Raw genomic sequence first — 23,894 nt, 5'->3', positions numbered from 1 at the left:
ACACAAAAAATCCTTTTTTTCAGTCTTATTACAGATGCTTACAAATTAATATGGATTTATGAAAATTACCAGCCCGTTTAAAATGTATTAATTTTGTTCCTTTGTCGGCGCTAGCTAGCTCATTTGTTAGCAACTTCCGATTTCCGATTTTAGCAACTTCCGAGTCGACAGCAGCAACGACTTGGTGGCAACTTTTAGCTTTCACTCCTGAACGGGGCCATGGACAGAATTAGTAAGCTGTGGTTTATTTAATGTCACGTTGACTCCTTAAATATTTACATGCAATTGAAAAGCGTTTCTTTTAGCTAACGCGTGTTGCTGGTGTAGTTTATGATGATGTGGCTAACAGAGTAGCCAGCTTTCTGTCAACCAGGGCTTCATTCAGAACTGTCAGGGCTCACAGATTTCATATTTAGACAGTTAGCCAGTAATTCTAATCATGTATGTTCGGTCTTTGTTGAACACATACATCCAGATGGTTAAGTTGGTTTGAAGGACACTTCTGTCTGGCTGCAGCCTGCATGGATTTGGACCATCTTTAGTGTGTTTTAGTCCATTCAGACTGTGTTGTTGTTTCTGCAGATGTGCCCCCTGCGGGCCCCATGGACCTGCCGCTGTCCCTGCTGGAGATGGGATGCTCAGGCAGGTTTGAGCTCATCACACACCCCATACCTGGCCAGGCTTTACCTCCACAGAGCACAGTGAGTCCAAGAAAACAAGCTGCATATATTGTATTTCTCATTACTAATGCCATATATGTCATATTGTGTTGGTCTGTAATTAAACTCCAGAAAAGAGTTATTAGAATAATAAATACAGCTTCCTATTGTGAAACTACTAATAAACTATTTATAGAGTCTTGTAACTTAATTTTTTTTCGCTATTGTATTCCTAAAAACATTAGAAATACTATTTCGAGTAAAGACTAAAAGTCTTCCCACCTGTATTCAACATTTTTTTAAAGTAAGAAAAAACAATATATAATTTAAGAGGGCTGGGTGTCTTTGAAAGAGGTAATGTGAGACCTGATGTTAAATACAGATGTGTTTCATATTTGGGAGTTATATTACGGGATGGACTTAGTGATGATTTGAAACTGTAGATCTCTGTTGAGTTTCAAAAAAGCATTGAAAGGTAAAATGACTGAGATGTGAAATGATTGCGAAGAATAATTTAGAGTAAATGTTGTTTTGTTTTTTCTGTTTGTCTGATATTTCTTGTTTTACTGTTATTCTGGGTTATTTTATGGATTGTACAGGACAGGCAAAATAAGCCTCGGCTTCAGCCTATTCCTTTTTTGGCTACAGAGCTTGTTTAATTTTTTTCTTTTTTTTCCTTTTTTGTGAGGAAAAAAATGAATGTTTACCATAAGAATGTATAGTAATTCTTTGTTGGCTGAATGCACAAAATGAAATTATTGTTCTGTAATATTGTAACCAAAATAAACCATTCATTCATTCAGTAAAACCATTCCGTCTCATGAAGGGTTGCGGTGTCAATTGTTTATGAAAGATTTGGCTTTCAAAAGTTTATTAACTTTCTCTCCTCCAAGCAATTTCTGAGCCTTTTTCTGCACTGTTTTCCCTGCAAAATAAAGTCCTGCAGCTCTATGAAAACAGCCCAACATTGACTAGAAGTAGAGTTAACTCAGTGATGTCTCATGTGTAGTACAACACGGGTATATTGTTATAAATCATAAAAACTGCATACAATTCTATGAAGATTGATTTACAAAAAATGGGGAAAAAATAGCTGGAATCAACATGTACAGCATTTTTTCTCACTTGTTTTTAAAATACTGGGGAAAAATGGTGACTCTACTTAATATTAATATTTGACTATTTACATTCCACACTTGTTTTTTCTCTGTTGGTGCCATTTAGACCTTTGATTAAAAGACAACATATCTGCTTAACGTGTATATTTTGTCCATATGCATTGGCAAAATCTGTTCTCCTAACTATATTTTAGTCATACTGAATTTGACTTGTGTTTTGGATTTAGCAGATAGTAGATACTAATTATGTAGTTGGGGGTATCACCTCATGTTGTGTTTCTGTGGTTTGTGTCTCTTTTACTGAATCTCTGATGTCTTCCTGCTCAGCTCCCTCATGGCCTTCCTCCCACCAGCCTGAACCCGGAGACAGAAGTAGAGAAACGGTTTTTACGGGACCCTGCATGGCTTCCAATACACGACACCGACGTTGCCTTCCAGAAGTTTCTCAAGTACGTTTGTTGATTTTCTCATTGTTGCTACTAAAACAAAAGCTGTACACAGAGTTCCATGACCCACAAGGCTGCAACGATTAACCGATTAGTTTACAGTTTTTAGATACATCGTCAGCTATTTTGGTAATCAGTTAATCTGTTTTAGTCTCTAAATTCTCCAATCCTGACTCCTTAAAGGTGAATATTTTCTGGTTTCTTTCCTCCTCTGTGATGGTAAACAAAACAAGACATTGAAGATTGTCACCTTGTTCTGTGGGAAACGCTGTTCAGCATTTTTTTTAACCATTTTCTGATATTTTATACACCAAAAAAATTCCTCAAGAAAATAATCAACAGATTAATCAACATTTGAAATACTTCATAGTTACAGCTCTGTTGACCTATTCATTGATTTGACTGAATAATTAAGGAACCGTAATCTGTCATTTCATGCCTGTTTGGGAACTCTAGAGTGACTTTAGAGCATTTAGATCAATACTTATCAATAAGAGACAATGACAAGATGTTTTAGTTATTAAGTTTTGAACTGTTAATGACTTTTATTTGCAGAATATGTAATGTTTTGTGTTGCCTCCTTCACCAGGGTGACTCAGAGAAATGTTAACGTCGACTCTCTGCTCAACTGCACCGCGTCGCCGCTTCATTCTGGACTTTCTGTCGTCAGAGATCCGACCACAGGGATGCTGCTGGACTTCACAGAGGTCATGTTTTGGCCTTTTCAGACATCACCACACTGCAGCTGCTGATTCTGTTGCCTATATTTGGCTGATTTATTCTCATTTTTTAAAAAAGTAAAACATTTTTGAGGGCAACTTTACTGATGCCCTGTTCTATAAGTTCTCTAAGTGATAGTCTCAGGTCTGTTCCTTACTTCCGTCACTTGTAGGTGTTGATGGAGAACACCGGCCTGTCAGCAAAGAACTCGCTGTCGTTACAGCGGCAGCCTGGACCTCCTTCAGAGAGCCTCAGAGGAAGCAACACCAACTACCCCTTCCTCCCCGGTGAGATTTGTTCATTCAAAAATAAAACTCTTTACTAATTTAAGCATTCTTTCTTTAGTTCCGATGTTTGCTGGTGAAGTGTTTTCATTTTCTTGACATATATTTGTTTTGATTTTTACAGGAGGAATGGAGGAACTCACTCTGGACCAAATCAAGAAGAAATCTGAGCTGGAGGAGGAAATAGACTTTGAGAATGGTAATTTTTAACATTTTCATCAGCATCTTTGTAGAACAATGTCAGAGAGTGTCTTGTTTCTTTTCAGCACTTTATGGTTGAAATTGTCTTTTTCTTTACTCATAGATTTACTGAAAATCCCACCTGGACTCAAAGCTGGGATGGACTTCACTAACAAAGGTTAGATATCATTCTGTTTTATGTTTAATAAAAATTCCTACGCAGTTTAAAATAATAATAATAATAATAATAATAATAATAATAATAAGTAATAATTTAATGGTTTTCATTTTTAAAATTCATGTCTTGAAGATGCCAAAGTAGCCAAGGCGGAAGTCAATCTCATGTCCCTTCTGGAAACGCTGGACATCACCGATTTGCAACCTGAGGAAGAGGAGAAGGAGGAAGGCAAAGGAAAGGAAGAAGCATCTAAACTACCCAGAACAAACAGTCTGGAGGACCTGGGCATCAAGGTATTTCACTTTTTTGTTTATCTTATATAACTTATATCTGTTAAAGTACATTTCTTCAGCTTACAGCTGACACTAACTACTCCATATTTCACTCGCGAATCTGCACCAAATCTGCATCATTTTCCATTTACAACAAGAAAATGGATTTGTAGTAGGATCACAATCATGTGGTCATCAGCAGGCAGCTGACGGAGCGTTCACTTGTTGTCATGGTTACAGTGACAGCGTGCTGCTATCTGGCAATGATACAGAAATCTTTAACAAATCTGTGGATCCAGACTATAAGCTGCATCACTGCCAAAATCTAATCAGGCTTCTCAGTGACTCCAACTCCATAAACGTGGCCAAGATCATTGAAGTTGGTGTAAATAAGTAAATTAAACAATCTTTCCTAATCTATTTTCAGTGCTCAATTTTTATTTATTTATTTTTTGTTGTCCAGTCAGTGCCTGAGTGTATCACTCTTTGTTTGAAAGTTTCTGTTTTATCAGTGGATGGATGGATGGATGGATGGATGGATGGATGGATGGACTATAGATAGATAGATAGATAGATAGATAGATAGATAGATAGATAGATGGACTATACTGCACTGAGTGTCTCCTCCTCTTTCTTCAGGATGCTGTATCATCCTCGACTCCTGCAGAAAAAGGAAAAGAAGAGAAATCAAAGCCAGGAGAGAAACCAGAGGAGAACCAGAAGTGGGCCATTCCTGTGGACGTAACGTCGCCCTGTGAAGATTTCTATAAACGCATCCCCAACCTGGCATTCAAGGTGGGGACTCTAGTTATCATCCACTTAGCTAAAAACATGTCTGTTTGTGCCTCTGTTTGTCTCTGAACGCCACACTTCCCTCCCACCTCCTCATTTATTTACTGTCTCTGTGATGAATCACTACATGGAAGCACTTTGGCCGAGCATCCGGCGCTAACCAATGTGTTTCTCTGCCCTGCTCTGCTTCAGTGGCCGTTTGAGCTGGACGTCTTCCAGAAACAGGCTGTGCTGAGGCTGGAGGCTCACGACTCTGTGTTTGTAGCCGCGCACACATCAGCAGGCAAAACAGTGGTCGCCGAGTACGCCATCGCTCTCTCACAGAAACACATGACAAGGTGTGTGTTTGTCAGTGCAAATTAATTTCCTCTGGCCTCCCTGTGTGGATAAATGTACAGCTGTGCAGCCAGTTGTTCCAAGAACTGCTGAAGACAGCTGTTAGCTCAGATATGAACCTAGAAGATGGTACAAAAAACTCAAGAAATTAGGTGTAAATGCATCAGATATCATGATGTCACTGCCATGGACTCTACTTTTATTGTTGCATTGAGATTTTTTTGAAGACAGTACAGTATCATAGGATGGATGGATGGATAGATAGGAAGATGATAGATGGATAGATAGACTATAGATGGGTAGACAGATAGATAGACTATAGATATATATATTAATCCCGAGGGAAATTCAAGACAAAAATTCAGACATTGAAATAAAACAGTAAATGTAATCTACTATTAATGAGCAACAAGGACACAATGAAAGATGCTTTGTGACAAAATCAAATTGTGGCTGTTAACAGTTTTAGTTGAACTGCTGTGGACCTTTTACTTATAGGGGTTTCCATGGCAACCTAAAGTTTACCTGAAACCAATAGGAGATGAATGAATTTGAGCTCAGTCTTTGTTTCTTTAGTGCAGTTCGACATCTTTACATTTTAACTTTTGACACAACCACTGGGTGGTACTAAAGTCAAAGACTGTAAAATTCTACAGAAGAAGCTAAATGGATTGAATATAGAAAGACTTTAAAGAAAGCAATAAAAGACAAGAGAGTTATTTCTTTAGTTTTGTTATTTTTGTGATCAGTTATGTGGCTGTGATGATGATGATAATAATTGTTATTGCTGTCATTCCTGATGTCAAAGATACTGCGTTTCTTAATAGAATATATGGGACCCAGGTACTTTATCTTTTTCGAAAGAAACATTTTCTTCTGAAGCATTCTTACTTGACTTATTTTTTAGGAAAATTAAGTCATAACCCAGGAAAAACTCACTGACAGACATTTAACAGTTTAAGTTTACATAAAGATTAAGAGTAAATTGACAGGTCGTAAGAACACAAAATATATAATGAAACAGGTTTTAAAGGGGGCTTTTGAGATAAAGGGCTTAGAGATTAAAGTAATATTTCATCTTATAGATAATATATAGTTAGACATATGATGTGCAGATTAGTTACTGACTTTCTTTACATGTTGTTATTGTTGTACATTGTATTGTTGCACATTTTTCCCATTTTGATTCTCTCCCTGGTGTTTTCTAGGACCATCTACACGTCTCCTATCAAGGCTTTGTCCAATCAGAAGTTCAGAGACTTTAAAAACACTTTCGGGGACGTTGGACTCCTGACGGGAGACGTGCAGCTCAGCCCTGAATCTTCTTGTCTCATCATGACCACAGAGATCCTCAGGTACTCAAAACACTCCTTGGTTGTTAAATATTAGTGATATTTTTATTAAATGCAGTCTCTAGATCCCTGTCTTTTGCTGTCGTCTGTCAGGTCGATGCTTTACAACGGCTCAGAGGTCATCAGAGACTTGGAGTGGGTGATCTTCGACGAGGTTCACTACATCAACGACGCCGAGGTCGGAGAAAGTCCGCCACAGATTTTCCTCCAGTTGTCTGAAAAAATCAAGGCTAATTGTTTTTTTCCTCTCCCATTTGTTTTCCTCAGAGAGGGGTTGTGTGGGAGGAGGTTCTGATTATGCTTCCCGATCACGTCAGTATCATTCTCCTCAGCGCCACGGTGCCAAACGCTCTGGAGTTTAGCGAGTGGATCGGGTAGGTGCAGCACTCCGCTATCAGGCTGCCGTCTATTTTTAGTCCTCAGACTCACACAGATCTGCTCCTAACATCGGTTGTATTTTTGTCGTCTTTAAACCTCTCTCTCGTTTTTCAACCCCAGTCGCATTAAGAAGAGGCACATTTACGTGATCAGCACCCTGAAGAGGCCGGTGCCTTTGGAGCATTATCTGTACACCGGAAACAGCACCAAGACCCAGAAAGAGATGTTCCTGCTGGTGGACGCTGCAGGAAACTTCCTCACTAAAGGGTACGACGTTTCAATAAGTAAAACCCCTTCAGACATGGATCATGGTCACTTCTCTGAAAAAGTTGCATTGGTCGGTGATCTTACTAGACAACTGAACCTTAACAGATAGGCACACAGAAGAAGTAATCAAACACGCTGTAGGAGACAAGTCAGAGCAGTCATTTAAAATAAATAGTCAAAATGACAATAAATTAAATGAATAATTAACTAGATTAGCGTGCAACTCAAACAAGGGAACTAGGCAGTTTGAAAATTAAAGACCAAAATTGAGGGTTAAAATTACAAGTTAAAAAAAAGAATTAAAGGATTAGAGAGACGACATCACACACACACACTTTACATCACTCAGGACTGATTTACTTCAGTTTTCTGAATGACAAATTTGCGTGCGTACTTCAATTTTCTGTGTTTTTTATGTCTAAACGAAGTCGTGAAAAGTGAGCTCTGACTGACACCGACAATGTTCCACATCACACGTCTGAAAGCATTTTTTCATTTGGCATTTTGAGCTGTTTCTCATAAACAAAGATGTGTTTCAGGTATTACGCAGCCGTCGATGCCAAGAAGGAGCGCACCAGCAAACACGCCCAATCATTTGGCACCAAAAACACGTCTCAGAACACCTCGGCTAGTCAGGTAACGATTCCCTTCTGTCGCGTCTCTGCCGTTTGATTTCTCTAATCCCATCCTGGTGTTTGTTGTTCTGATCCATCTCTGCGTTTCTCCCCTCCAGGACCGAGCGGTGTGGCTCACCCTCCTTCACTTCCTGTCCCAGCGGCAGCAGACGCCAGTCGTCGCCTTCACCTTCTCTCGGACGCGCTGTGACGAAAACGCCCGCTCGCTGGACTCCATGGACCTGACGAGCTCCATAGAGAAGGCCGAGATCCACTCCTTCTTCCAGAAGAGCCTGAGTCGGCTGCGAGGAGGAGACCGGCAGCTGCCTCAGGTAAAGACAGTCAGCAGGGACCTCAGTTATTACAGGCTGCTTTCTGAAGTGATGGGGCGCTCTGCTTGAATTGTAGTTTCTTCTTTTATGTGAATATTATTCATCGCCTGGCATCAGCAGCTCCCCGAGGTGCAGTATTCATCACAACAGAAGGATAGGAAGAAGATTCTCTGTTTAGGGGGTTTATTTGAGGCAGCTGACAGAAATTAAACTGTGAGCAGCAGATATTTTAACTGATATGACAAGAATAAATATCATTGCTTCATTTCTTTGCTCTTTTTTCTCCAAATATAAATATTTCTTGCTTTTTTTTTGTCTTATGCAAGATTAACACAAATATCTTCAAAACCGAGATCCCGAACCATTCAAATTTTGATTGCCATTACTGTTTTTTACATTTTTACGCCCAAATGATTAATCTGTTATCTGATCAAATATCTGGCAGAGTAATTCATGATCATCATGATTGACAGTTTCAGTCTCATCCGGTGTTTACTAACCTGGACAGGGACAAAAGAATCAAGAGGTTTACCTTGTTAACATTTCCATGCGGTGTTTTCTGTGTGCTGGAGGAAACATCATGGCTAAACATTTCCACCTTAAAACTGCAGTGCATAAAAGACAAACACAGATTCAAGCTTCATGTGTTACAAAACTAAATAACCAATCCTGTCAACTTGCTGTGTTTTTATTCCTTTTCAGAAATGGTTGTTGGTTTTTATAATAATGGCTAAATTACTTCACTATTACAACTTTGTGTAGCGTAGCATCATTTTACGGTGTTTGTCGTAGGTGAGCTGGTGTGCTTGAGATGCAGTGAGGTGTGATGGGGGAGTGTATAGAGAGACTTTATAGATCTTTACAGAGTTGCATCTGAGCTATTTTAGGCAGAAAGTGATTATTATTATGGAAACCAGTTCTAATTAAGTACTTCTGACACACAGAAATTAGTTTTTAAGAGTTTCATCAAATAACAGAGGTGGACTTTAATGCATGCTAGTCATAAAATTACTCAACCAGGTGCTTCGTGTCTCTGTCTAAAAGCAGAAATGCAACATATCCAGACAGATTGATTAATATCGTCATTTGATCTGTGTACTTTTCTGCCATGGTTCCCACTTTCTGATGTTGACTTTTATTCCACATGTACTGCTAATAACGTTTGTTTGATGTAAACACAATTTTCACTTCCGTTAAAGTACTCAGGGTTAGTTCAGGCTTAGAATAAATTATTCCACATAATTGCAGGATGTGTTTATTTAAAAAGATGGTTTCGTATTTAGCAACAAGAAGGATCCCAAAACTGAAACACTAAAATAATAAACTACATAAAAATTCTTTAGCATCACAGTTGACAATCCCAGGCAGGTTTCAGCTCCACCCATCCATTATAAAGACACTAAATAGCACAGAATAGTAAAACATAAGTATAAATCATTTTTTTGTCATTTAAACTTTAATGTCGGTTTACTTTATTTGACTGGTACAGTGCGGTTTGACATAATTACAATGCAGCCGTGAAGCTAATGTGCTGCACAGAGAATTTACAGCTATTGCTAAATTTTAATTCTACATTCCGAGTCGGGTTTTTACAGACACAGTACAATTAAAATATACAACTTTCATTATCATAAAAGCACACCAGACTACAGACATAGAAGTACAATTAAAAACAAAATACGTTAAGAGTGATGAATAAGGGGGAAACATGGCTATGCCATTAGTGAAGCTTCATATGTTCTTACACGTTGACTGCATGCGTGTCATATTTAGATTTTCACTTGCAATGGTATTGCAAGTAAAAACGGGCGTCCCTCAAGGTTCTGTGCTGGGGCCATTATTAATCACCATTTACATAAATAATCTCGGACAGAATATTCCAAACTCAACTTTTCATTTCTATGCTAATGACACTGTCATATACTGAGCAGCATCCGCTCCTGCTGAGGCCTTCCAGTGTTTACATCTTGCGTCTGATAGAGTCCAGGAACAACTTTGTCCTCTGCAACTCGTTCTAAATGCAGACAAAACAAAATGTATGTTCTTTACTACTTCAAAAACTGCCAGATCAGCACTGTTTGGAAAAATTTTAACAAGAAATGGTCAACAAATAGAGTTGGTATCTGCTTTTAAACATCCAGGATTTTTAATAGACGACCATTTGTCTTTTAAGGAGCACATTCAGTGTATGGTTAAAAAAAAAGCTGAAACTCTTATTAGGATTTTATTACAGAAATAAGTCTTGCTTTTCTTTTTGCATGGAACAGAAATTGGTAGAAACAACCTTTTTGCCTGTTATTGACTATAGAGATGTGTTGTATATGAAGGGTGTGCACCATGGGGGCTGAGATTCATTATCAGATGTGCTCACCATTGTGTACTCTTTTCTAAAGTTAACTGGACATATTTAAGTATCCGACAGCTCAGTCATTGGTGTTTATTTACAGAACCGTTCTGGATATTGTGCCTTCCTGTTTGTCTTGTCTTTTAACAAGGAAACCTGTAAGTCACAATCTCCGATCTGTGGATACTCTGAAATTTGTCGCCTCCAAAGTACGATCTGAACTGGGCTAGAAAGTCTTTAGGTTTTCTGCACCTAATGCCACCTAAATCCCACCTAAACCCACTGAATGAGTTGAAAGTTCTGGTGAAATCATTACAGTCTACCTGGTCTGTGTGCTTTAATGGTGTGTTACATGTGAGCATGTTTTAGTGTTGTTCATTTTATCTGTTGTTCACTGTTTTTTAACGTGACGATGCTGCTGCCCTCTTGGTCAGGTCTCCCTTGTAAAAGAGATCTCTGATCTCAGTGGGACTAACACGATTAAATAAATGGTAAATAAATTAATGCTGAATTAAAAAATATATATTTCTGTGCAAAAAGAGCAGGATACAGTAATGCAGCTGCAGACTTCCTTCATTTAGATCTTGCTCATGAGGGACCTGTTGAAAAGAGGAGTCGCCATCCATCACAGCGGGATTCTGCCCATCCTGAAGGAGGTCATTGAGATGCTTTTTTCTCGAGGTCTCGTCAAGGTGAGTCAAACGGGAAGATTTAAAAAATAAATAAATAAAAAAAGATGTCACTCTTAGATGTGCTGCAGTATTAGTCACAAGAACAATAAGTGCTTTGTGTTCTTGTATTTTCCATCTGTCAGGTGCTGTTTGCCACCGAGACGTTTGCGATGGGAGTGAACATGCCCGCCAGGACCGTGGTGTTCGACAGCATCAGGAAACACGACGGGACCGGCTTCAGAAACCTGCTGCCAGGTCTGACGCTCGCTGTCTGCGTTTCCTCGCTTTCATCTGAAGCAACATTTGTTATTCTCTTTCATCTCCCAGGATGAATTGGAGTTGAGGAAAAACAAGTGTTTCTGGTGTCTCTTTCATGTGCTGAACTGAACTCTGCTTTCAGGTGAATACATTCAGATGGCGGGCCGAGCGGGCAGGAGAGGTCTGGACGCCACTGGGACGGTCATGATCCTGTGCAAAGCCGGCGTTCACGAGATGGCAGATCTGCACGTCATGATGCTGGTGAGGCCTGGAAACCACAGCGGTGCTTCACCTGGGTTCACATTTCATTCTGCTTTTATTAATCTGCTGGAAACCACCTCTACACTGGAAAAAAAAATGCCCCTCTCAAAACAAGAAAAAAAAACTTATTTCAAGCAATTTTTACGTTGAAATAAGTGAAAAAATCTGCCAATAGAACAAGTAAAAAATAGCTTGGTAAGATTTCTTGAAATAAGGTATGATATTTAGAATAGTGAGATCTTAAAATTAGCTGGGAAAACTTATTTTAAGATATATTTTACCAGGATTGTCTAGCTTAGGTGTCTTAAAATATGCCAGACATGCAAAAAACAATTAACAGTCTTTCACTCAGAAATAGATTTTCCCTTTCATGTAACCTCCTAATTTGAGATGTATTAACCCTCCTGTTGTCTTCATTTACAGGCACCAAAAAATATTGTTTCCTTGTCTGAAAAAAATCCAAAAATTCAGCAAAAAATTCCCCAAATTTCTGAAAATTTGCAAAAACTTCAGGAAGAAAATTCCAATAATTCCTTAAAAGTTTCCCTTAAAAGTTTTATTTTAAATAAATCCCCCACATTTGCCAAGAAAATTCTTGTAAATATTTTCAAAACATTAGTAAAAATCTTCCAAAAAATCCTAAAAATATCTAGTGATTACATATATATCAGTAACACTTGTAATATTTTCTTTAAGAACATTTACATAAAAATCAACCAAAATCCAGCAAAATTCACTGGATTTTGGTTGATTTTTTTCTGAATGTTCTTAAGAAATATTTTTAACATTTCTTTTTTTCCACCAAAAGTTCAAAGATTTCCCAAAAATGTTGAAAATGTGGACATCAGAAGTTTCACTGTGAATACATCTGTGGATGTTCTCAGTCATCCAGGTCATGATAAGTCTCAAGCAAGCATAAGTTATGGCAACTGGACTAACCTCGTGTGAGTCGAAAACGTTTCACCTCTCATCCAAGAGGCTTCTTCAGTTCTGAAAGCCTGGTGGGGAGTACCAGATATTTATCCACCAGGAGGGTGGTGGCAAAAACAAGTGGACAAAGACCCGAAACCAATAGACTCGTTAGGAGTCGTTAGCCTTTGATGGGCGGTCCCCTGGCTTCTTTTACCCCTCTCCATTCAAAGCCATTCATGTCAAACTAGAACGGCCATCTTTGAACAGAGGAGGGGGCCTCAGACACCACTTGTCTCCCACTTACAACGCCGTTCTTAGAGCCCTCCCAAGGAGGTGCAGCCATCTGTCCCACCTGCAGTCAGGTGACCCCCAACCACCCTCCTAGAGGGCTGGGAGGGGTAACGACCGCCCATCAAAGGCTAACGACTCCTAACGAGTCTATTGGTTTCGGGTCTTTGTCCACTTGTTTTTGCCACCACCCTCCTGGTGGATAAATATCTGGTACTCCCCACCAGGCTTTCAGAACTGAAGAAGCCTCTTGGATGAGAGGTGAAACGTTTTCGACTCACACGAGGTTAGTCCAGTTGCCATAACTTATGCTTGCTTGAGACGTTTCACTGTGAATTTTTTTTTTTCCACATTTTCAGACTTTCAAACGGGTGATTTTGATCTGCAGGACGACACGAGGGTTAAACTTATTTTGAGTTTTCTTGTAAAATTCAACTCAAAACAAGATCATTTCAAGATTGTTTGACTTAACAAGATATTTAAGATGCATTGTCTTAAAACAAGTCCCTCCATCGGCTGAAATGTCTCTTGTTAAGTGAATTTATCTTAAATCAAGTGGGATGAAACATTTGACTAAAAATAAGACAAATAGACTTGGTAAGATTTTGTGTTTTTGCGTGCAGATGTCTGGAGCGGAGATCAGCCTCTTGTTTGTTTTGTCTCGGATTCAAAGAAGGTGTTGTACGGCGAGTTACTCATTTAACATTTAATTACACAGCTGAGTGGGCTATTTTAACTCAGCCTTTCTCCGTGCCAGTTTTGATAGAAGCGTTTTGATTTCAGTAAGCTCTGCAACACAAATCATTTTCCTTTTATTTGCTTTTTTTCTCTGAGAGGAGCTTTATCTTCTCGAATAAATGCAGTAAAAGCCAGAGCCTCCTCGTCTTCAGATGGTGTAGAATTTTTTTTTTTTTTTTCTGTAGTCTTTTCTTAAATGTTGCTGGACTTCTGAGGCTGATAATATTGATTTTTGAGAGTCAGAGATTTACTTTATACTCAACTAAAAATAGTCAGTCTGTTGTAAATGCACCTTCACTTCATAAATCACACAATATGAAACCAGCACATCTTTGCACTTTTAACCTTCTAAACTGAAAGCAGTTTCTGTTTCTTTCTTTGCTCCTGTCACATTTTTACTTGCTGTGGGCTCATTTGTCACTGCACCATAAAGTTTTTTTTAAAATAAGAACCATAAACTAAAGTTGAGTTTCTGCTACCGATAATGGGGGTAAAATGGTGGCTCTGCCACACTTGTCTCCTCAATGCTTGTTGCTGTTTTGGCCAGTTTTTAATGATATATATATATATATATATATATATATATATAAAGATGTTTTTGAACAATTGTTTAATGAAATTTTAGGCTTAGATTTGGTTAAAACTTTCAGACAGAACCAGAAGTCACACATGATTAGTTCGAGGAAAGTTGAAAATCTGATGATTCTTCCGTTTTTACAGTTTCTGCTCATGAAAAAATTTGTAATTTTGGCAAATCTTTTCAAACATGCTGGCAAGTTTTAGAGTTCAGAGGGTTGATTTAGTTAAGAGTTGAAGAAACATCTCCTAACTTTTAGAAATCACATCGATGGTTTCTGTAAAATATCAGACTACTCTCCAGAAAGATTCCATGGTATCATCAGCTGCAGCACCACAATAAGTTCTGTTATCTGTCCTTTACATCACTCAGGACTGATTTACTTCAGTTTTTGACACTTAAATTAAAAAATCATCCCACAACTAAGTGATATTTCCGTGCTCACTTCCCCCGTCTGTCTCAGGGTAAACCTACCGTCCTCCAGTCCCAGTTCAGACTCACCTACACCATGATCCTCAACCTGCTGCGAGTTGAAGCTCTCCGGGTGACCGACATGATGAGGAGGAGCTTCTCTGAAAGCCACAGAGACACTCAGGTAACAAACTCCAGTAGAGGAAAAAACAGCTTAATCACAATCACAATCAGGAGTGATTCAGTGCCGATGGATGGATGGATGGACGGACGGACGGATGGACGGATGGACTATAGATAGATAGATAGATACTTTATTAGTCCCGAGGGAAATTCAAGAGAATTATGAGTTACAGAAACTAACAGAAATGCTTCCAATGCATAGAAATGTGACCTTAGTCACCTGAGAATGTGCAAAGTTACAAAGTATGTCATGTAAACAACTTGAAATGTGTAAAAGGACAATAATAATCAGATTTAAAAGCTGTGCGTTAATGTGATGCAGAGATTAAGAGTCTATGGTAGAGAGAGGTTTAAGAAGTAACAATACAGGCTGTTAAAACTGCTAGAATATAGAATCAGTAATAAATGTAGGTTTTCTGTTGCAGTTACAGCCTCATTTCATTGTTGCTGCCATTTGTTTCTCTCTAATCTCTTTGCTCTTTTCTGTCTTTTTTAAGTCATAGTAAAGAAAATAGCAAACCTTCTGCTACAGATACCTTCTAGTGTCACTCCTTCATCCCATTTCCCACGGTTATCCACAATTCTTTCATCTTTTGCTATTTGTTACTGTCTGCCAGACCCCTTGATTCACCACCTTTTGAACCTCAGCTGTCTTTGCAAATATTCTTGGTCGGCTTACCTTCCTACCGTATGCTGGAATACCAATAAACACCCCACTACAGCAAACTGATCTTCCTCCTGCTTCAGGCCCATGAGAAGAAGATCATCCAGCTGAAGCAGACGCTGTCCACCCTGTCTCCTCTGGACACTGAAGGCCAGCTGTCTGATATGTTGCCGTACTACCACACGGTGACGGAGCTGCGAGCCACCACAGAAGCCCTGCAGGTACGTTTTATAACAGATCAGATTCATTCAGCCTCAACCAGCTGCTTCTTCATCGTCTACATCACCGTCTTAATTCCAGCGCGCTATTCTGGAGTCTGTGAACGGCCTGAAAGCTCTGTCTGTGGGTCGGGTCATCGTGGTCAACAACAAACAGCATCTCAACGCCTTAGGAGTTATCCTGCAGGTGGGTGTGTGTTTATTTATTTATACATTTATTTAATAGGGACAGAACAAGAAGCATTATTACAATAACCGATGTCATGTTCATAGGTCAATAGCTAACAGCTAATTCGCAGACCAGGTCCCTGACACATACATGTTCATGTGTGTTTGGAAGGATCACGCTTGGCTTTTACAAACCATCATTCTTCTTAAGAAACATTTTTAACATTTCTTTTTTTCCAACAAAATATGTTGAAAGATTTCCAAAAATGTAGAAAATGTGGACATCAGAAGTTTCACTGTGAAATTTTTTTTTTTCTCCACATTTTCAAACTTTTAAATGAGTCAGTTTTGACCCACAGCACGACACGAGGGTTAAACTTGTTGAGTAGACATCCAGTCAACCTGGACAGGTGATTGCATGTGTATCGGTTGTGGGGAGAATCCGACACGTCAGCCCTGCTAAACTGAGCTACCGCTGTGTTTCCTGTTCCCACATCTGTCTCCTCTGTGGCAGGTGTCCAACGACTCTGTGAATCGCACCTTCACGGCTCTCATTATCTGCGAGAAAGGCAACGAGGAAGGGGACGGAGGAGGCCACGCCGCCCTGCCTCACCTCTACAACACGGCTCTGTTCGTACCTGAGGGTAGGTCGACGGCTTCGGGTGCAGGTGTCGACGCTTCTGCACCAACTTGCACAGAGTTTGACTGTTTCTTTCTTTGTTTTTCTTCAGGGCCCTGCAGCCACACGGTGCAGAAGTTGAAGCTTCAGGACATCATGGCCATCACAGTCAAAACCCTCAAAGTGATTCCAGACAGGATCATCGACAACTACAACAAGAGGCAACAACCACGATTCAAGTACGTCAGCATTTCTTGTTTATATCTTCACTTAAGAAAACACGGTGTCAATTTGCACATATTCATTTAAAGGAGCCTCATAAAGTTTCTGACTAGTAGTAGCTCTATGGAGCAATTGTAGGACTTTTTGAATTTGAAAAATTCAGGTATCATAGTTGACATTTTTACTGTTTTCAGGCCTAAAATCAACATGGCCGCCTATAACCAAACACCTCATGGCATTTTTAGAGAAAGATTATTCTAAATATTATATAATTGAGTGAAATTGAAAGTTATTTATAAAGATATTGTAGTAAAATGCACAAAATGACCTCAAAAAAAGCCTAAAATGCCCACAAAATGGGCCGAAAATGACCACAAAAGAAACAAATTGAGCACAAAGACACACAAAACAACCTCAAAAACGCACAAAATGATTAAAAAAAATGGCACAAAATGACCACAGAAAAACACAAAGTGACTCAGTGAGACACGTAATTATCATATAAAAAACCCCAAAATGATGAGAGACACACAAAATGACCACAAAAACACCTAAAATGATCACAAACAGATGAAAACGGGCCACAAAAATGCACAAAATGACCACAAAAATACCTAAAATGCTCACAAAACGAACTGAAAATGACCACAGACAAACAAAATGAGCAGGTCATGTGATCTGGAATTAACACACTTCCTGGAGAGGTGTTTTTGTAATGGGGAACTTAGTGGAAAGGGATTTCTGGGGCACAGATATAATTAGTTATTTTCCATATAAATGTGATTTATTGCAAAAAAAAGAAATATCTGTCATGATTGTCTCAACTTAATAAAAAGAACACAATCCAAAGTATTTCTTCATGAGCTCATTTTATGATTGTTTAGCTAATTAGAAGGTGTTTGGTAATAAATTCAGATGGTTATTTAGTTTACATTTTAGTGATACCCAGTCATTTTTTATTAACAAGTGATTGTTTCCATAATAATTTAAACCGTTGTATTTCAGCATTTGTCACATACTGCTCAGCACTTCCTTCTCTCTGTGTCCAGTCTTCTTTTTTCACCATTTTTATTACCAAATCTTGCTCTTTTAGGCTCGACCCTCCCGGCCAGGCCATCTCCACGGCGGCGCAGGAGCTGCTGCGATTGGCCGAGGCGAACCCCGGCAGCATGGCGACCCTGGACCCCGTGAACGACCTCCAGCTGAAGAGCGTGGATGTGGTGGAAGGCTCCATGAGGCTCCGAGTGCTGCAGGACAGCCTCAGGGAGTTCAACTGCATCCACTCTCCCACTTTTGGAGAACAGGTGAGTGTTGGTGTGGTCCAGGTAGCTGTCGTGTTGTGGATCTTAATCTGTTTACAACAAAACAAAACAAGTTCCCCAGTTATCAGAAATCATTCAATCTTCAGATGAATGCATGTTTTAACCGTCTGGACAGGAGTTTCTGTGCAGTATGATGCATCTGTAATGCCACAAATCAGAACAAAATGAAAATAATCAACACTGAATGTTTTTATTTGTTTTACAGAATTTTTAAAAAATGAAATCCACATGTACAATACTTTTCCAAATGCCAGTCAGTGTTATTAACACTGGAAAAAATGGTGACTTTACAGTCAACTATTTATGTTTTTAATTTGATTCTGTACCAGGGGCGTCAAACATGCGGCCTGTGGGCCAAAAGCAGTCCTCCAGAGGCTCCAATCCGGCCCTCAAAGTTTAAAAATTCCAGAGAAGACATTAACTGTAGATTGTAAATTAGTAAAACTATAAATTTAAAATAATTTCTAGACTATGACCAGTTGTTTTGATCAGTAAAGTAAAATACTAGATTGTTCATTGTTCTTTTGCCATTTTGTGCCTCATTTTAGTAATATTTTATCTTGTTTTTGTTGTTTTGTTGTCTGACTTGTGTCGTTTGTCTCATATTTTTGTCATTTTGTTTCTCGTTTTTGTCATTTAGTGTTTCCTCTTTGTCTCACTTGTGTTTTTTTGTCTCATTTTTGTCATTTTGTGTTTTGCTTTATTCATTGTTTTGCGTATCGTTTTGTGTGTTTTTTGTCTCGTTTGTGCTGTTTGTCTACTTTTTTGTCATTTTGTTTCTCACTTTTGTCATTTTTGATCTCGTTTGTGTCATCTGTGTAATTTTTTGTCTCTTTTTTGTTTTGTTTTGTATCATTTGTCTCATTTTTTTTGTCATTTAATGTCTTTTTTTAAACTTTGTGTCTCATTTTTGTCATATTTTGTCTTGTTTTTTTGTCTTTTTTGTCTGACTATATTACACTGTTCTATATTATATTATGAAAACACATATCTGCCAAAAAGGTCCCTGAATTTTGTTTCATCACTTTTGGTCGCAGGTGAGTCACTAAAGGTTTCTCAGTTCCACTACAGAGCTCAGAATTTTTTGTTTTTTACAAAATGAGTAAAAGCAACTGTTGTTTTTTAAATTAAATTTATAGATAAGTGATTTTCATCATATATTCTAATTTTAGGCTTAGATTTGATTGTGCTTTTTTCCATATGAGCATGAGAAAGTCAACAATCTGACGCTTTTTTCAGATTTTTGTCATTTTGGTTGTTTTTTTAAACTTTTTAAGGTTCAGAGGTTTGTGGTCAGGCTGGTTATGTTTAAGGTTGGACTAAGTCTCCAGATCATCCATGTAAATCAGTTTAATCTTTTCTGAAATCACAGATTCACGGCTGCTGCCGTTGATGTTTTCAATCACTGATCTCATCCTCCAAGAAAGCACTCTTTCTAAGTTATTTATGTTTCTGAGATGCTCCTCAAACTGGAACAATAAGACAAGTGTTTCACTGTTTGCTAATAAAGACATCAGATCCCTTTTGTGCAGCAGTTGAATATTTATGCAGCTAATTACCATCAAACCCTTACATAACACACTTATTTCACAGTTGTTCCCCCTTTCATGCCATCTCTCATTTCTCCCTTTTCATTGCAGCACCAGTTTTCTTTAGTCCTTCCATCATTTCTCCTCTATTTTTAAAAAAATATTAACATCAGAACTCCACCCTGAGATCTCTGCTGCCTCTCTGTTGTCTTATCCTGTCGCCGTGGCAGCATCACTGAGCAGATAAGATGCTTTCTATAATTAAACATATAGGCTCATAGCTGCAGCTCAGCTTCACTCACATTCATGAAGCTCCTCATTACTGCAGGATAGCGAGCTCTTACTCACTCATTGTACATTCACACCTTCCTGTGTCTGGATTCAACACTGTGGCTATTAGAAATCAATGGTTAACGCAGTAGATGGCACAATGCAAGCTGTTAATTAAACTCGGCGGGTTTCTGTATGAACCGAAATGCTCCTGTGTGACGGAAATGAGAGCAACAATAAGCAGCGTTTCTCTGAAATCAGGTGGAGTGCTGCAGTAGTGCTGCTGTATAGTCAGGTGGAGTATAACGTTTGTGTTTCTGTTTCAGTTCGCTCGGGTTCAGGAGAGGATGAGTGTCGAGGACGAGTTGGACCGGCTGAGATTCCTGGTGTCTGATCAGTCGCTGAGTCTGCTGCCGGAATACCACCAGAGGATCAAGGTTTGGATTCAGAGTGTTTCTGTCACAGGCCCAAAAATAATTAAAAGAATAGTAAATAGTATGAATTTTGAAGGAAGGAAGGAAGGAAGGAATAAGGTCACATGAAGGAAGGAAGGATGAAAAAGGAACGAAGGAAGGAAGGATGAAAAGGAAGCAACGAAGGAAGGAAGGAAGGAAGGAAGGAAAAAGAAAGAAGGAAGGAAGGAAAAAGTAGGAAGGAGGGAAGAAAATAAGGTCAGAAGGAAGGGAGAGGAAGGAAGGAAGGAAGGAAGGAGAGAGAGAAGGAAGGAAGGAAGGGGAAGGAGAAGGATGGAAGGGGAAGGAATAAGGAAGGAAGGATGGAAAAAGAAGGATGGAAGGAAGAAAGAAAGAAATAAGGTCAGAAGGAAGGAAGACGAAAGAGGAAGGAAGGAAGGAAAAAGATGGATGGAAGGAAGGAAGAAAGAGGAAAGGAAGGAAGGAATTACAAAGAAGGATGGAAGCGGAAGGATAAAAGGAAAAAGAAGGAAGAAAGGAAAAAGAAAGAAGGAGGGGGAAAGAAAAGGCCAATCAAGGCAGGATGGAGAGTGACCTGTTACCGCTGTGGATCAGAGCCAGAGCCGTCTTTGAACAGAGGGATGATTATGGTTGATTTCCATTTACCAGCAGCTCGTTGTAAGTTCACCTCGACTGATCCGGATCAAACACTCAGAGCTTCTCGTCTCCTTCAGGTCCTTCAGTCTCTCCAGTACGTGGACAGCAGTGGAGCCGTGCAGCTCAAAGGTCGAGTGGCCTGTCAGATCAGCAGCCACGAGCTGCTGCTGACCGAGCTGCTGTTTGAGAACGTCCTGAGTCCGCTGGCGCCGGAGGAGAGCGCCGCCCTGCTGTCCTGTTTGGTTTTTACCCAGAACACTCAGGTGGAGCCACACATCACCAACACGCTGCAGGAGGTGAGGAAGAAGTTGTGATTTTTTTTTGATTGTTTGTCATGAAAAGCACAGATATTAACCATCTGAAGCTCAAAGTCGGGACTAAGATTAAAAGACGCGTTACCTTTAATCCTCCTGTTGTCCTCATTTACAGGCACCAAAAAATATTGTTTCCTTGTCTGAAAAAAAATCCAAAAATTCTACAAAAAAAATTCCCCAAATTTCTGAAAATTTGCAAAACCTTCAAGAAGAAAATTCCAATAATTTCTTAAAAGTTTCCCTTAAAACTTTTATTTAAAAAAATCCCCCAAATTTGGCAAGAAAATTCTTGTAAATATTTTCAAAAAATGAGTAAAAATCTCCCCAAAAAAATCCTAAAAATATCTAAAATGATTCCATATATATCAGTTAAACTTCTAATATTTTCTTTAAGAACATTCACAAAAAATCAACCAAAAGCCAGCCACATTCGCTGGACTTTGGTTGTTTTTTTTTTCTGAATTTTCTTAAGAAACATTTTTAACATTTTTTTTTCCACCAAAGTGTTCAAAGATTTCCCAAACATGTTGAAAATGTGGACATCACAAGTTTCACTGTGAAAATTTTTTATTTTTTTTCCCCACATTTTCAAACTTTAAAACTGGTCAAATTTGACCCGCAGGACGACACGAGGGTTAATTTAGCATTTTTGCCTAGTATAAGTCCTAAATGATGCTTGATGGCCGTGATTGATCAGCTGCTAGTTGATGGAGGTTAACTTTTTAAATATTTAAGATGTTTCTTTGCAAATATGAGGATGAGACATGTTGATTAAATTCTTCTTCAGTTTTTTAAAATAAAAATCTAATTTAGTTTTTCTTTTTTTTTTAATTTTACAGCTTTGTCATTCTGCACAAAAGACATTCCTTAGTTCTCTCTACTTCTAGTCATGGTTGTTCTGTTTCCATAGAGGTGCAGGAGTTTTTATTGCAGTGAAAAATGAGCCCACAGCGAATAAAAATGTGACAGGAGCAAGTAAAATGCCCAGAAACTGCTCAGAAGGTTAAAGCGAGTGGACATGATGTGACACACTGTGTAGACTTCACTCACAAAGTCACTCAGACTTGAAGCCTAACATCCTGCAGAAAGGACAAGAACACTCCACCTGAGTCATCCCCATCACCGAGTAAATCACTCATCCTCCTTTGCTGCGTCAGTGTGCAGAGCTGCCCCGACATGAAAGTGCTTTATGAGGGCTTGAATTAATCATGACTTAAGTAGCGATTTCTAAGGCTTGCTGTCAAAAAGCAGCCGAAACACCACAGCACAGTTTGTGGAACAGATTTCCTGGACATAGATGACAAGGTCACCCCGTTAATGTGAAGCGAGGAGCAGCTTGTAAAACTGAAATGTGTGTGTCGGACAGTTTTTTTTTTTTTACACCCCTTTTTATCCCATCCAGCCGTTCATCTGTTCCCTTCCTTTCCCTTCCAGGGCATCGATAAGGTGCTGTCCGTAGCCCAGCGGATCGGGGAGCTGCAGAGGGAATGTGGGATCCCTCAGACAGCTGAGGAGTTTGTGGGCCAGTTCAAGTTTGGCCTGACGGAGGTGGTGTACTGCTGGGCCAGAGGCATGGTGAGGTTTAACGTGATATTGGCATATGGATGTGATCAGGGCACGAAAAGTGACGGTGTCGAGACGTAGCTGACGGATTTCAAGGATTGTATCATAAAGTTTGTAGACTACAACATGCTGGGAGTCAGTTTAATGGGCTGAAACATACTGCTAGCCAATAGAAAGAGGATAAAACACACCAGGAACCATTTCATCAAGGTTGAAACACACTGTCTAGATGTCCAGGTGATCTCCTGCGATACCGTTTGTTTTTTTTTTTTGCAGCAAAAACCAAACAAGAAACACAAACCAGGAAATTAGCTTCTCTCACAGTGGCTATGGCTATGCTAACAGCTAGGTAGGTTAAATGGCAGCCACAAATTGCCCTGAAAAAAAGAGTGAGGATAAAGTGAGGATTCATCTCATAAGACATTCTGTAAGTGAAGTAAAATGCAGTAAAAACTAGGTTTATACCAATTATCAGCCTGGTCAATTATTAGGTCGATATTTGACATTTTTCCCCAATTATCAGTATCTGTATTTTTATCAATTGATTATCAATAAATGAAGTAGCGCATTTATTTATCAGTTATTGATCAATAAAAATACAGATACCAATAACTGGGGAAAATGCCCATTATCGGCCTGAAAATCAATCAGACCGATAATTGCTGTAAGCCTCGTTTTTACTGCTTTTAGGAACAATCCTGGCTTTACTCAACAGATTTAACGGTTTATTGATAGTTTGGTTAGAACATTTCTAAAACACCTCGTCCTCTTCTTCCCAGCCCTTCGCAGAGATCGCCCTGCTGACGGACGTCCAGGAGGGAACGGTGGTCCGCTGCATCCAGCGGCTGGACGAGGTGCTGAAGGAGGTCCGTCAGGCCGCCCGCATCGTGGGAGACTCGGTCCTGGGCAGCAAGATGGAGAAGGCATCGCTGTCCATCCGCAGGGACATCGTCTTCACTGCCTCCCTCTACACCCACTGAGACACTCAGGAGGACGCTGGAAAGAAAGAAAGACGGAGATGCAGACGGGGGAGGTGGATGTGTGCCTTGATGTTTACATGAAAACCATGAAGAAGGGACTGATTTTAACCAACAGGCCAAACAAGCATGGAAACGTGGATTGTAATTTATTGTACAGGAATAAAATCTGTATTGACAACCCTGTTTTTGTTCTGTTTGAGCAGATTATTCAATTTATGCAGTCTTGTAAAAAATGATTAGACCATCCTTGTTTTCTTCAATTTCTTGTTCATTTTAATGCCTGGTACAACTAAAGGTCCATTACCTGAAGAATACAATGAACATGACAAAAAAATGCAGCTGATTACATAATACTTTATGTCCTATTTGACATGCTTCAGCTTC

At 39.3% G+C, this 23,894-nt stretch overlaps 1 protein-coding gene across 1 annotated transcript; it reads left to right on the top strand.

Moving 5' to 3' along the window:
• The first annotated feature begins 140 nt into the window (after positions 1–140).
• Positions 141–23,693, top strand: skic2 (SKI2 subunit of superkiller complex). Its single transcript, XM_023271261.3, has 29 exons — positions 141–232; positions 583–701; positions 2,105–2,226; positions 2,813–2,930; positions 3,116–3,230; positions 3,352–3,426; positions 3,532–3,585; positions 3,718–3,878; positions 4,497–4,652; positions 4,842–4,987; positions 6,194–6,340; positions 6,431–6,515; positions 6,605–6,711; positions 6,836–6,982; positions 7,522–7,618; positions 7,716–7,928; positions 10,854–10,964; positions 11,087–11,198; positions 11,344–11,462; positions 14,441–14,572; positions 15,319–15,456; positions 15,536–15,640; positions 16,136–16,265; positions 16,353–16,479; positions 17,556–17,766; positions 19,910–20,020; positions 20,731–20,949; positions 22,402–22,542; positions 23,310–23,693. The coding sequence occupies exons 1-29, from the start codon at positions 220–222 to the stop codon at positions 23,508–23,510; spliced, it is 3,732 nt and encodes a 1,243-aa protein (XP_023127029.1). The 5' UTR covers positions 141–219; the 3' UTR covers positions 23,511–23,693.
• Positions 23,694–23,894: the final 201 nt, after the last annotated feature.

This window comes from Amphiprion ocellaris, chromosome 15 (assembly GCF_022539595.1).
Source record: "Amphiprion ocellaris isolate individual 3 ecotype Okinawa chromosome 15, ASM2253959v1, whole genome shotgun sequence".
NCBI lineage: Eukaryota > Metazoa > Chordata > Actinopteri > Pomacentridae > Amphiprion > Amphiprion ocellaris.
The sequence above is the reverse complement of the archived record's forward strand: the minus strand, read 5'-3'. Positions and strand labels throughout refer to the sequence as shown.